Source organism: Fusarium falciforme, chromosome 9 (assembly GCF_026873545.1).
Source record: "Fusarium falciforme chromosome 9, complete sequence".
Lineage (NCBI taxonomy): Eukaryota > Fungi > Ascomycota > Sordariomycetes > Hypocreales > Nectriaceae > Fusarium > Fusarium falciforme.
In genome coordinates this window covers 1217951-1230291 of record NC_070552.1, presented here as the reverse complement: position 1 = coordinate 1230291, position 12341 = coordinate 1217951, and the positions used below count along the sequence as shown (strand labels likewise).

Sequence of the window (12341 nt, the reverse complement as noted above, 5' to 3'; positions counted from 1 at the left end):
CCGCCATGTCGGAGTCCACGAACCCCGGTCCTGAGATGCACCCTGACCGGCTGAAAGCAAGGAGAGGTAAGGCGGCTACCGGCCTAATATCAAGCGCTTTCTTACCAGTCTTATGCGCTCTTCCTCTTGCACCCCTTTTGCTTCCTATCACGATACGAAGAGAGAGAGAGAGAGAGAACACACCCCGTTGCTAACATGATGCGCCGTGCGTGCTTGCAGCTCCGGCTCCTAAGCGCAAGCTCGACAAGAAGCAGATCAAGGCGGAGAAGCGCATGAAGAAGCGCACCGCCAGGGCGGAGAAGCGCGCGGCCAAGGCAGCTACGGAGGAGCTCGAGGGCCCGAAGCCCAAGGTGCCACCCTTGGCCAAGGGACAGATCAAGGTGCGCAAGATGAAGCTGCGTATGGAAAAGCTTGAGAGGGAGGGCCACCAGAAGCTGGCCAAGGCGAAGAAGTTGGCCGCTCAGGTCCAGGCCATCATCAATGCTCAGGTGAGTAATGGCATCGCCGGCAATTGGTTTTTTCGATCTGACTTTGGAACTACAGAATGCCAACCAGTCCGAGTCAAAGTCCGAAGACAAGGATGAGGATATGCTTTCCGTCTCCGGATCCGAGGCTTCAGAGGCCACTTCTGACAGCTCTGCCGATAGCGATGGCGGCGTTGACGTGTCTAAGCAACCCACTGAAGTGCCCCCGGAGGTCCCTGCCGACGAGGTCGTTATGAAGCACCGCCGATTGAGCAACGCCGCCTCCGAACGAAGCCACGTTTCCCACGTCGAGACCCCCGCTAAGACAGAGCCCAAGAAGGAGAAAAAGTCAAAGAAGTCGAAGAAGGCCAAGGGGGTTGAGGCGGAGGAAGAGGCTGTCGAGACCGATTCTGAGGCTGAGGAGCCTGCTGTTTCCGAGAAGAAGTCCAAGAAGGCCGAGAAGAAGCGCAAGCGGGACAGCGAGGTCGCCGAGACCGCTGACGAAACCTCCACCAAGAAGGAGAAGAAGAAGGGTAAAGGCAAGAAGGAAAAGGAGGCTTCTTCAGCTGACGCCCCGGCTGAGCAGTGGCACGTCGACGAGATTGAGGGTGGTTCTGCTCGACAGGCCAAGTTCCTCCGACTTTTGGGAGGTAAGAAGGGTGGTGCTGGCGCTGGCGCTGGCGCACCTGTGACCTCGCATGCTTCCAAGGGTCAATCCGATTCGACCAAGGCCGAGGCTGAGATCCAGAAGCAATTCGAAGCGGGCATGAAGATGAAGAACGAGGGCGGCAGCAAGCGCCGTGGCCTCGGTGCATAGTTTTGGACCTCTCGTTGGAGGCTGATGTTTAATTTCCCATCCATCATCGTTTCTCACCAATTAGTGGCACGGCGTCAGGTAGACAAAAAAACAAACAAAGAGACCCAGTTGATATTTGCTCTTCGAAAAGAAGCCGATTATATTTGATTCCATTTTGCGCCGATTCTCCCCAAAGTTCCATGTGATATCAAGTCAACTCTTCAGTCAGTGAAACAAATTACAGGTATAAAAGCCTTCCCCTTTTTGTTGTTTCCAGCCTCTTCGGCGCGGCGACGGTAATTGGGTAGAGATTTCCATAAAGAAAAAGGTATCGGTGCAGATGACGGCCTGCTTCTCCGGGTTTTGCACCACTGGAGGAGCCATGTTTTTGTCGATTTGGTGGTTTTTGTTGTAGTGGTTTCGTCGAGTAAAGGAGACGTCTTCTCTTAACCGAAGAATCGGGAGATGGCCTCGAAGACGAGACCGCCGAAGATGATGAAGCCGAGGAGGACTGGACATGAACATGTTAGCTTGATCATAGGTAGTGGGAGAGGGAACATGGAGACACGTACCAACCCAGAAGAGGGAGATGGGAGACTTGGGAGTCTCCTTGACGCGCTGCTTGATCTGGGTCTCGGACTTGCCCATCTTAGCCTCGTTCTCCTTTGCGAACTTGGCGTTGCGACGTCGCTGCTCGGGGGTTTGCGCCTGCGAAAGAGTTCATCATGTCAGCTTGATGTCCATCATGGGATCGTCGGTGGAAGGGGTGCGGGAAGCTATACCATTTTGATGTATGTGGGTTGGAAGGAAGTGCAGGCTTTCAAGGCTTAGATGCAAAAAAGTATAGACAGGGAGAAGAGAATGGAAGAAGGAGTGCGTTGGTTTGAAGAAGAGGTTCGAATTGATCTGCGCTGTTGGTTGGAGAAAGGGAGAGTGGACTTTATTAAGAGGGGACAGATTTCATAGATTACAGTAGAAGCCACCTTCTAACCCCCCCCTGAGCTCACTTTACTTCCCGCGCGCAGCAAGCAGCAGGGTGTCAACATTTTTGGGGACATGTGTTCCTTTCCCTTTTAGTGCCCCAGTCCCTTCAATTCCTCCGCCCGCCGGCCCCACCCCCGCCGAGCTGCGCCACATATCCCTTTTTTCTGTATGTGGCTGGTGCGGTAGAAGCTTATCGATTGCCGCTCACACTTGGCGATTCCCTCAAGTTTAAACAAACAATCATGTCTATCACAATGCGGTCTGCGATGGCCCTTAGGGGTGTCTATTCACGGGGATCTATGCTTCAAAGGAGGAGCTTTGCGAGCAAGGCATCTAAGCCAAGCGTAACTGTAAGACCCCCCCCTAGACAATTGATGACATGTTTGCTGATGGACAATGTAGTCCCAATTCTACCGCAGCTTCACACGGCCAATCGCAAAGACGCTACTGCTCGCTGTCTTCACTTACCAGCTCGTGTACTGGGCGTGGGTGAAGCTCGAGACGGATGAGGTCCGCGCTGAGCGAGACCGTAAGTCTGGGTATTCTGCTAAGAAGGTATGGGTAGCTAACGACAGTCTCTAGTGACAATTGCTCAACTCGAGACAACCATCAAGGAACATGACGCTGCGACAAAGGCCAAGGAAGGAAAGGCATAAAGGTTTGACAAGATGCGACTAAACCAAGCTGTGCTCTGTATCATATGACGGATGATGAGTGTATAATATCATGATATCTTTTCTTCATGCACCCCCATTATCAAGCTCCCAGTCGTTTGATGTTACAACTATATCACTCACTAGAAATTCTACTGTATCTTGCGGCTCGAGAAAAACCCAATTCCCAAACAAAGGCTTCTGATGCAACCATCTGAGGCTCATCTTGCCGCCCAACGCCTTTTATAAACGCCAAACATAAACACTCAAGACACGAGGCCTCATAATCCCAACCAAACCATCAATGGCACCACACCCAGTAACAACACACTTGGAGAAAGAACCCCAGCGGCACTGATCCTTGTCCTCGCCTCGCCGGGGTAGTTGCACGTCACCCCCGTGCCTCGCTGCCCGTAACTGACGTCGAAGCTCTGAAAGCCAGGCTGTGGACAGCCGAAGCCTATGGAGGCGGGGCAGGACTGAACGACATCGTAGCAGAGGTCCTCACAGGGCAACATCTCCCTGTACGGACCTGGCTTGATCGTCTGGTCGATAAAGGCGTTGCGCGAGGCGTTGTTTCCCGGCTTTATCGTCTGGCCTTTGAGGAAATCGGCCGATAGCTTTGTCCCATTGGGAAAGGGATGAAAGGCGTTACGTATGATACTCTTGTTGCTACCACCCAGGACATCCTCGCAGCGAGGAATACTGACGGTACACAGCCAGCGCTTGTAGGCTTCACGACAATCATCACAATTGCGTGCTAGAGAGTAGGCCGATTCAGGGGGTGCCTCGCATGCGATCTGCGCCAGAACCTTTTCAAAGTTGGCATACATTGTCCGGGCGTAGTCGTCGTATTCCTTGGCGAGCATCGTATTGTTGTATTTCTTGTTGTTGCCAGGAACAGCATATTGCGTCTCGTTGCAAAACGCAAGATCTGTCACCACCATGCAATTCGTTCCTGCATCCAAGTTAGACTCTTGTACCCATAGCCAAGACACTTGACATACCGGCTGACGTCTGAAAGTCGGTGGCTTCAAAGACGATGCCTCCGCCGCCAATTGTGCGCCCATTATTCGACTGTCTCTTATTGCTCTTTGTCGGCATCTGGACGAGAATTCCCGTGTAGTTTGTGCTCGAGTTGAGACCCTCGAGAAGAAACTGCTGCTTCGGTAGCTGTTCTGGCCCTGGCCCTCGGAGCGTCATGCCCATTGTGACCTGGTTGTAGTGCTGTCCAGTCTTGTTGTTGCTTGCCCAGATATCGGCCGAGTTTTTCAGACCGCATGCCGAGTGCCGCAGACCGTCGACCGTCTTCAAGTTGCTATTTCCAATATAGATTTCATATGGTGGCGGCCTCTTCATGATCGTTTGCGTCTCAGTTGAATTCGAGGTTAGGACTCTGCTGACCAGCAAGGCCGATTTCGAGTCGCTGTCCATCCACAGCAATTCAGCGCTACCATTGTTGGGCACGTACGAGTGGTAGTACTCGTCAAAGGATATGGCAACCTCATACTTCCAAACAGCCTCCTCCTTCCTGGTCAAGTTGGGAGCTGCGATGCTGAGGTAGACGGTATCGGTCGCGTTGAGGGTGTACATGACAGCCCCCTCCTCGAACGGGATCTCCTTCAAAGCCGAGTTCTTCTTGTCAAAGTTGGTTACGTCTAGGCATTGCGTCTTGTTTGTCGTCGAGACGTAGAGACTGAGCTGAGGCATCTTTAGAGGCTTCCCGTCCTTGGTGCCCGCGGCTGGAGCATTACAAGTGTTGGCCGAGATGTAAACAGTCTTCGCTTCGGCCCTGCGCGAGTTCTGATGTCCCTCATTATTGCCATCGGTCGATTCGTCGCCCGTGATGTCCCGTTCACTTCTCTGGCCCTCCAACAACGTCTTCTTATCAATCACATAACAAACCGTCTTTCCAGGGCCTAGGTTTCGGGCGTCGGGACCATTGTTATCCAGAGACGACAACTCGGGTTTCGGGTCGGTGGGTGCTCGTCCAATAATGCTGCGATCGAATGGTGTAAACTCGGGTTCGTATATCAAATCCAATCCGCTACTTCGTTCGATCGGTTCTTCGATTTGAATAGCGGAATCGAGTACTGGTTCAGCTGCACTGGCAAAGGCTAGAGATCCAAATGCCAGACATAGCAACAGAGCCAGAAGAGAAGCCGCTGTCGACGTAAAAAGTCGTGATATGGGCGAGTCGAGCGTCATGACAAGGGGCGTGCCCTCCAGGGGCCTTCGCCGAGTATCGATCTATCGGCGCGCAGTCGAATAACGAGGGTAACGAGAGGACTCTTGGCTTCAACTTGTTATTGGTCGCAAGCTATCATGGTGAGGCCCTCGAGGTTAATTCGCCAAGGACGGTTTGCGACGGGGGGATTTGCACAATAAATAAAATAGTTGGTACAAAGTCGAGGCTGATCAGCCCGACGAGACGAGACCGAGACGTTGCTGACGGGCGTATCTGCGCCAAGACGGCTTGGCCCCAAGAGTTTAAGGGGAATGAGGCGCAGCAGCCGGGGGAGCACAGCCACAGTTCAAGGCAGTTTTGAGCCTGTCCAGGGGCTGAAAAGAGGATTGACCACTGAAAATGTCAAGGTTCTTAGAAGGATGGTGAATACGGCGGCTCAAACTAGAAGCTCTAAATTTGATTGAATTAAGAATTTCTTGCAATAAATATCAGAGCCTCCCCCGTATGTTACCCTCAAGCATCCCATCGTTGTGACATAAATAGACACGTACGCATCCCGAGTCATTGTATTTCTGTCACCCGCACTACGGACCAGGGAGCTTGCAAAGCTCGGGCCAGGCTAAAAAGGGACCCGTGGCCACTACGTAAGGCCTAGCAAATCGATCATGGCCTGGAAAGCTTGAGCTTGGCTGTCGAGAGCCAGTCAGTAGCACACAATTACGTCGATAGCTGCACACACAGAGACATCGCAGAAAATAAGCAAAGTGAGCACGCGACACGGTACCAGTACTGGAGATTTGCTGCTTGCCATTGTCACTGCTGCAGAAGCCCTTGCCCCGGAAATCGCTGTCGGGCCCAGGCCACAGAGACAACCATGTGGAGCCGATGAAAAAGACGTAATCGCGAAACGTGTTCTCATGAAGCCTCAAGCAGCAGCCCTCTAAGAAAAGTCCATCGCAACAGCATAGCATACATTACACGCACAAAGTCATACGACATGAACCCTTCCTCCAAGCTGAAACGCCCGTTGCGTTTCGAGCTTGTGTGCCATCCTCCTCCCTCTCGTCGTGAAGCACCTCGTGCCGGAGCTCACTCGTTACCAATCACTTGGAATGATATGGTTCTGTTCTCATTAAAAGCGTAGCAACTTGGCCCGGGTCGCGCGGATGCGCCGGTTGGCTTTGCGACCAAGCTGCACTTCGTTGGCCGCTTATTCGGTCTTGTCCAGACCGTCGGCCTTGGCGCGAAGGCCAGAGGCAGTAGAGGCAGACTGGAAGTATCGGCCGAGGGTAGGGGCCAGGAAAGATCGGAAAAGAAGCTCAGCGCCCCTGTGTTGTGTCAGTTTTCAGGTCGCACCGGACAGGTGGCAGGGAGCGCAAAATCTGCACCATGACATACCGGAAAGCAGGGAGAGAGAGCCAGAGGAGGAAGATGAACTTGAAGACGTAGTAGAAGGGGAACCAGTGGACAACCTGGACGAAGCTCTCGAGCACGGTGAAAAAGGAGAAAACGACCCAATACTGAAAAATGCGTTAGCAGCGACTCGCGATCAGTGTGCGCCTGGCTCGATCCAGGGAGAGCTCAGCTAGGAAGGTAAAAGAGGCCACGTACAGTCAGCCACTGAGTGTCGTCCTCCTTGTTGGCAGTGAAGAGAGCGGCCAGTGAGTAGTAGCCGGGAATGACGAAACCAGCAAAGTTGGTCAAAAGCTGGCCGCCCAGGTTGAAGATGATGAGGAAAAAGTAGAGAGCGCCAACGCCGATGGCGGCGTAGGCCTTGGGGACGCCCGACGTCTTCTCGAGGTTGTTAAGGGCGGGGTACTTGGAGAGCTATCAGGGCAGAAGCGTCAGCATCCGCCGGCTTGCGCAATCTGTCTTTGTCGGCATCGCTGTCGCGATCCGAATGAAACTTACCTCGCGGTCGAGCTGACCGAGGTACTGTTGAGCCTTGTCTTGAGTAGACATTGTGATTTCCTTGCTGTAAAGTTGATTGCAGTGACGTTGAGTGATGCTGAAAGGTTGAAGAAGGTGTTGGAGGGGCTGGGATCAAGGGAATGTGGTGTAGTGTGCAGCTAGCGTCCAATACGTAAGTACCAAGGTTGGAGGAGTTTAAAAGAGGTAAGGAGCAGGGCAGCTTTTATCGCGGCGCTAGCTATGAAGCGAATCTTGGAAGCGGGAACAATTTTGACGCGGCGTCAGTGGCTTGTGACCCTGTAGGCTCGGGGGCCTTCTGTGTGCTAAGGTCAGCAACGCTTCACTGATGCCAGTGGGAGGGTTCAGCTGACGATGGCTTGATGATGGCACAAGAATGAGGTGGAATTGAGCAAACCTGTCTTTTTTGCGCTGGCTTCCCCTTGAATGCGGTCATGCGAGTTCTGTGCCCCTACGCTGTGGCACCTGTGAGAGCCCGGATATCCCAGCGAGAGCTGTGCTGTTAAGGGACGAGTAGCCGCTATGACGCAGGGTACTTTTTCCGCCGTAGTTCTAGCACGGAATCACATGTATTTTTCCCGAAATGTGAGGGGACGATTACATCATTCACAACAGATAAGAGGATCGGGATGCAGCAGAGTGCATGTAATACTCCAAGGCTTGAACTCCCCAACAACACAACACGGGGAAGCGGCAGCAGTTCGCAGCCGAGTTCCCTTTATTTATTTCAGATAGGATTCCACCCTGTCATGCGCATCCAGCCGTGGATTGTAGACGTGATTGTGATCGCGTGGTCTCAGCAACAGCAAGCCTAGAGTCTCGGAGGAGAGGGGAGCACATGCTCTCTGCCAGACAAGGTCTTGACCTGACTCGGTCCCTCCACCTCTGTCTTTCGCACTGCAATGGACGATCACAAGCTGCGAGCCAGTGGCAGACACTTCCAGATGACAGCCCGAGGACTCGCCGTGGCAGCTCTGGCCGGTCCTAGACTAGCCAACCAGCCACCCACCAGCCACATGAGACACAATCGAGGCAGGATCGTGAAGAGTCGACATGCGCAGCCAGTCAGGACTCGTATCACTGGACGCAAGGAATTTCGGCTAATTAGCGGGCACGCGCCAACCAGCGGAGGTCACAAATGACGGGGAAAGCAAGACGTTGGCTGCCGCCAATGGGAGCGCGCAGAACCTTTCATCCCCCGCTGCAGGTTTGATTACCTAAGTCGCGCCTGCCCAGGTCTATCAGCCCGGACGGGTTTCCCACCGTCGGTTGGCCTCGCAACGTCAAAACAAGCTCGACAACAACAGTCCCAGCAGCTACACTTCAAACCAGCCAGCGCCTCGCCAGACTCGCCGGCGGCCTTTGCGCGGCATCATTTGGATTCTATCAGTGTCTTTCTAGGATTTCTCCCTTTTTTTCTTCCTGTCCGTTGTGTCGTCGTCGACCTTTGCGATCCCAATTCCCGTGTTATTGCGGCGACGCATCCGGCCCCAGCTGATGTTTGTTGTTCGGTTAACCCGCAAAATTCCTCAGTCCTAAGTCAACAGAACGTTCGTTTTCTACTATGGAGCAGAGTGAGTTCCTCCCTCTTTTCCTCGCTTCTGCCCACAGGCCATAACCCCATCACGTCTCCTTCTCCCGCCTCTTCGCTCCGACCTGCTTTGAGGCAAGACCACGATTGTTGACAATCCATGCTCAGTCGACAACCAAGCTGCCCGTGCGAGGAAGCGTCCGCTCTCCCGCGCCTCTACCACCTCCATCAACAGTGTCCCCAACCAGTCTACCACTCTCGATCAGTCCGGCTTTGCCAACGCCTCGGATATGTACCCTGGGCAATGGATGTCGAGCGAGCATGCCCACGCGCAGGCCCACGCGCATGCCCATAGCCACTCGAAGGATATGGGGGTTTCGCAACTGTCCCCAGAGGACATGATCCTACAAGCCGCGAGCCACATGCAGGGTACCGGTCAGGATTTTTCCATGGACACCTCTATGAGTGCTCCCATGGGACATCCCATGTCATACCAGCAGAAGCACCCCATGCAACGGCACCCTCTTCCCGCCGAATATACACAGAATGCCAGCTTCACTGAAGGGAGTCAGATGATGGACCGAGACGAAAATGGCGAGGCAGGTGCTAGAGCCGCTGCCGGTGCCGCCAAACCTGCGTCTACTAGATCTAGCGCCAATAACGAGCTCGAGATGCGGCAGCTCTTCAGTGCCCACAGGCACCGCACCCTTCAAGAAGTAGCGGGAGAGCTCCATGGCAACGAGCGAGGTCCCAATTCGGAACGTACACGCCAAGTATTTGCCATGCTCTGGTATGCCGTAGGAGTTTGTCACTTTTAGACCTTGATACTGACCTGCGCAGGATTAACTCGGTCTGCGCCAAGGGCAAGGGCTCAGTGCCCCGTGGCAGAGTTTACGCCAACTATGCCTCAAGATGTGCAACAGAGAGGATCACCGTCCTCAACCCTGCCAGCTTTGGCAAGCTAGTCCGCGTCCTGTTCCCTGGTCTAAAAACAAGACGACTCGGTGTCCGAGGAGAATCCAAGTACCACTATGTCAACTTTACCCTGATTGACGACGAGCCCGTGGCCCGAGAACCCTCAGTGCAGCCCACACGACCTCAACCAGAGGCCACCAGCATGACCCAGAGCTTCAAGTAAGGTCCCCAGGAGCCTCGCATCAACTTGTTTGCTGACAATGCAGTAGCACCGTCCCCGCTCCCTCACATACGAACCTAAGCCAAGGCGCCCTGCCTTCACCTCACATTGGCACCGAGCCTAAGAGCTCGTCGAGCCACCCCGACCTTCGATCACACAGCATATACAACCAACCAGATCTCGCAAGCCTCGACCATTTGCATACCACCACGACCAAGACCCAACTTGAGCTTGCGTTTCCCCCCGAGGTCGAGGAAGCGTTTGATATGTCGGAACCGCTCCCTCTTCCTCAGATCGAATCATATCTCCCACATGGGACCGATCCCGATGCCGCCAAGTCCCTCTCTGCGTTGTACCGCTCGCACTGCACATCACTAGTAGAGTGCATCAGGTACTGCAGGGAGAAGAACTTCTTCCACCTGTACACCTCCTTCCAGGGTACCTTGACCATGCCTGTGCAAAAGCTGTTCGGAAACCCGGCCCTGGCCCCCTGGATCGAGGAGTGCGACTTTGTTCTCTATCAGCGAATGATGAGAATTGTGTCTGGCCTTACACTGCAGGTCGTCCCGAAGCCCGTTTTGGATACCCTGAGGACCATCTCAGAAAGACTGGTTATGCATATTCGAGATTCATTCCAGGGCCAACCCCAACACGTAGTTCGAGCAAAGGAGGCACCCGCAGCCATCTTTGCTGGCCTCCTGGACCGGGCATTGAGAACCAACTTGACCGCCCACGCTGCGGCAAACATGCTGTCGAACCCTGCCAACCGCGATCAGATGTATCTTGACTGGATCACCATGATCCGACCGCGGAAGCTTGCAGAGTGCGTGCCGACTCGAGGCATGGATGATGTGGTCAACGTGCTACTTACGGAGATGCGGGATCTGCTGGATCCTGTCAAGGTACCATGGGAAATGGAGTGCCTGACCATTTACGGAGATATCTCGTCACGCAGCAACCGTGAGACGGACGGTGAGGGAGCATCAGCCCAATCTGGGCAGAATGTGCTGGATCGCTGGGTCGACTTCCTGCGAAGCCTCCCTCGCAAGTTCCCTTATGCATCTCATGCGGATATTGTGTCGTGCGTCGAACGCATCGGAACAGCGGTGATGCGAGATCTCACTCTGTCCCAGGGTAAGAGCTTTGGGTCTTGGTGGGTGACAAAAGCGTTTCTGGACGAGATGATGTGCTTCATGGTGGCACAAGGAGGATTTATGAAGCAAAAGATGAGCCAAACAACAGGGGGCCCGACACCAACGCCTCCGCCAGCCACGCAAGAGACCGCAGGTAGTCGGCAAAATTCTCGGTACAACGGCAGCGCTGAAGAACTCGGCGTGAACACAGCGTCTCAGAACCAAGGAGAGCGAGCTCCGTTTCCACCGGCCAAGACCAACCAGAACAGTATGGGCATGAGCGGCAACGACGGGCTCGACGATAGCGGAATCGGGATTAGGACACCCGAGGAAGACTTTCCTATGGACAAGTTTAGCTTTACAGGATCAGAAAATCCAGACCACGGCCTATTAACAGGGACGGAGCTTGATCCTGGGGCGGGACTATGATTGATGGATGGGTTGGGCAAGACGAGACAAGGCTGAGGGCATGGCCAGATGGCACGGCATGGCATGGCATGGTAAAGAGGCAGGGCAGGATAGAGCGGTCGGCGGTGGTGGGGTCTGGCGTTCCGGGGTCGGGATATTCATCTATACCCTTGGGTGATTTAATACGGCATTCCCAGAGGGTCTTAATTCAAGCATGATGGGACGATAGGACGACGACATGAATTCGGGCCAAGGAAAAGGGGAAGGGGGGTCTTGGTCTGGGAGGGCGCGACTGAAGGATAGAAGAGCGCGCCCGTATCATGCATGGAAGGCAGTAGTTCATGTTTTTTCAGGCTTCAATGTATATCCTTTCGGGAGAACCATGTAAGAGTCGATTCTTGGGGCGAATGGGTATGGGTGGCGTGAGGGCATTGTTTGAGGAGTCAACAGATCCATTATTATATTTGCGAGCATTGAGCATCCACAGTAGATTGGAGTGAGTACTGCATTGCGGGATTACTACCGTAAGTAAGACTTGCAGGATCCTTCCTGAAGCTGCCGGGTACGAACAGAACAGAACAACCAGTAAGTGACAGCGATTCTGCTGTTGTGTTGTTATTGTTGTTGTTGTTTTCGTGTAAGTGCCTCTTCTGTCGTATCACACAAGCCACCAGTGGAATCAATCGAAGCTCCGGTGGGGGAGTGGGGTCCCATGCGCTAACGAGTGGGGCCGAGGGATAAAAAAAAATGAGTTAAACCTGACTGGAAGGAAGGAGTCCAAAGCCGAAGACGGAAGCAGAACTACGCAGAGTCCAGTCCTTGGGGAGGGGAGTTCGAGTCATCCAGCCAGAGACTACCTTGGCTTTTGGTCTGGCTGGGGGGGCCAGGTTTGTTCGGAGGTACATTCGGTGGGAAAGAATGACTGGACGAGCGGGGAGGCATTTAAGAGTAGAGCAGAGCTCTCATGTGTCTGATTCTTGACTTTTGTCTCTTCTACTTCATCTGCCACATACATGTGAAGAGCCGGATACATATCACGAACCGCTACCCGCACGCTTTGACATCCGACGGGACCAGTATATGAACCCTGGCCCCAGGCTTATATCAGACGCCTTACCCT

At 53.8% G+C, this 12341-nt stretch overlaps 6 protein-coding genes across 6 annotated transcripts; 3 read left to right on the top strand and 3 right to left on the bottom strand.

Annotated features, from left to right (window-relative positions):
- Positions 1-5: 5 nt before the first annotated feature.
- NCS54_01126100 (Small acidic protein) lies at positions 6-1281 on the top strand (the record flags this gene model as incomplete). The annotated part of the gene is made up of 3 exons (XM_053156542.1): positions 6-66; positions 220-488; positions 544-1281. 3 exons carry the CDS (start codon positions 6-8, stop codon positions 1279-1281), a joined length of 1068 nt encoding a protein of 355 aa, XP_053012517.1.
- A 425-nt stretch (positions 1282-1706) lies between these two features.
- NCS54_01126000 (Stress-associated endoplasmic reticulum protein) lies at positions 1707-2045 on the bottom strand (the record flags this gene model as incomplete). Its single annotated transcript, XM_053156541.1, has 3 exons — positions 1707-1771; positions 1833-1968; positions 2043-2045. 3 exons carry the CDS (start codon positions 2043-2045, stop codon positions 1707-1709), a joined length of 204 nt encoding a protein of 67 aa, XP_053012516.1.
- Positions 2046-2486: 441 nt separating this feature from the next.
- On the top strand, positions 2487-2900 carry NCS54_01125900 (Hypothetical protein; the record flags this gene model as incomplete). Its single annotated transcript, XM_053156540.1, has 3 exons — positions 2487-2594; positions 2647-2773; positions 2827-2900. The coding sequence occupies 3 exons, from the start codon at positions 2487-2489 to the stop codon at positions 2898-2900; spliced, it is 309 nt and encodes a 102-aa protein (XP_053012515.1).
- A 278-nt stretch (positions 2901-3178) lies between these two features.
- Positions 3179-5105, bottom strand: NCS54_01125800 (Hypothetical protein; the record flags this gene model as incomplete). Its single annotated transcript, XM_053156539.1, has 2 exons — positions 3179-3855; positions 3905-5105. 2 exons carry the CDS (start codon positions 5103-5105, stop codon positions 3179-3181), a joined length of 1878 nt encoding a protein of 625 aa, XP_053012514.1.
- Positions 5106-6295: 1190 nt separating this feature from the next.
- NCS54_01125700 (Protein YOP1) lies at positions 6296-7047 on the bottom strand (the record flags this gene model as incomplete). The annotated part of the gene is made up of 4 exons (XM_053156538.1): positions 6296-6413; positions 6484-6605; positions 6697-6912; positions 6997-7047. 4 exons carry the CDS (start codon positions 7045-7047, stop codon positions 6296-6298), a joined length of 507 nt encoding a protein of 168 aa, XP_053012513.1.
- A 1531-nt stretch (positions 7048-8578) lies between these two features.
- NCS54_01125600 (RFX-type winged-helix domain-containing protein) lies at positions 8579-11242 on the top strand (the record flags this gene model as incomplete). The annotated part of the gene is made up of 4 exons (XM_053156537.1): positions 8579-8588; positions 8714-9335; positions 9386-9679; positions 9730-11242. The coding sequence occupies 4 exons, from the start codon at positions 8579-8581 to the stop codon at positions 11240-11242; spliced, it is 2439 nt and encodes an 812-aa protein (XP_053012512.1).
- Between the last annotated feature and the right edge of the window lie 1099 nt (positions 11243-12341).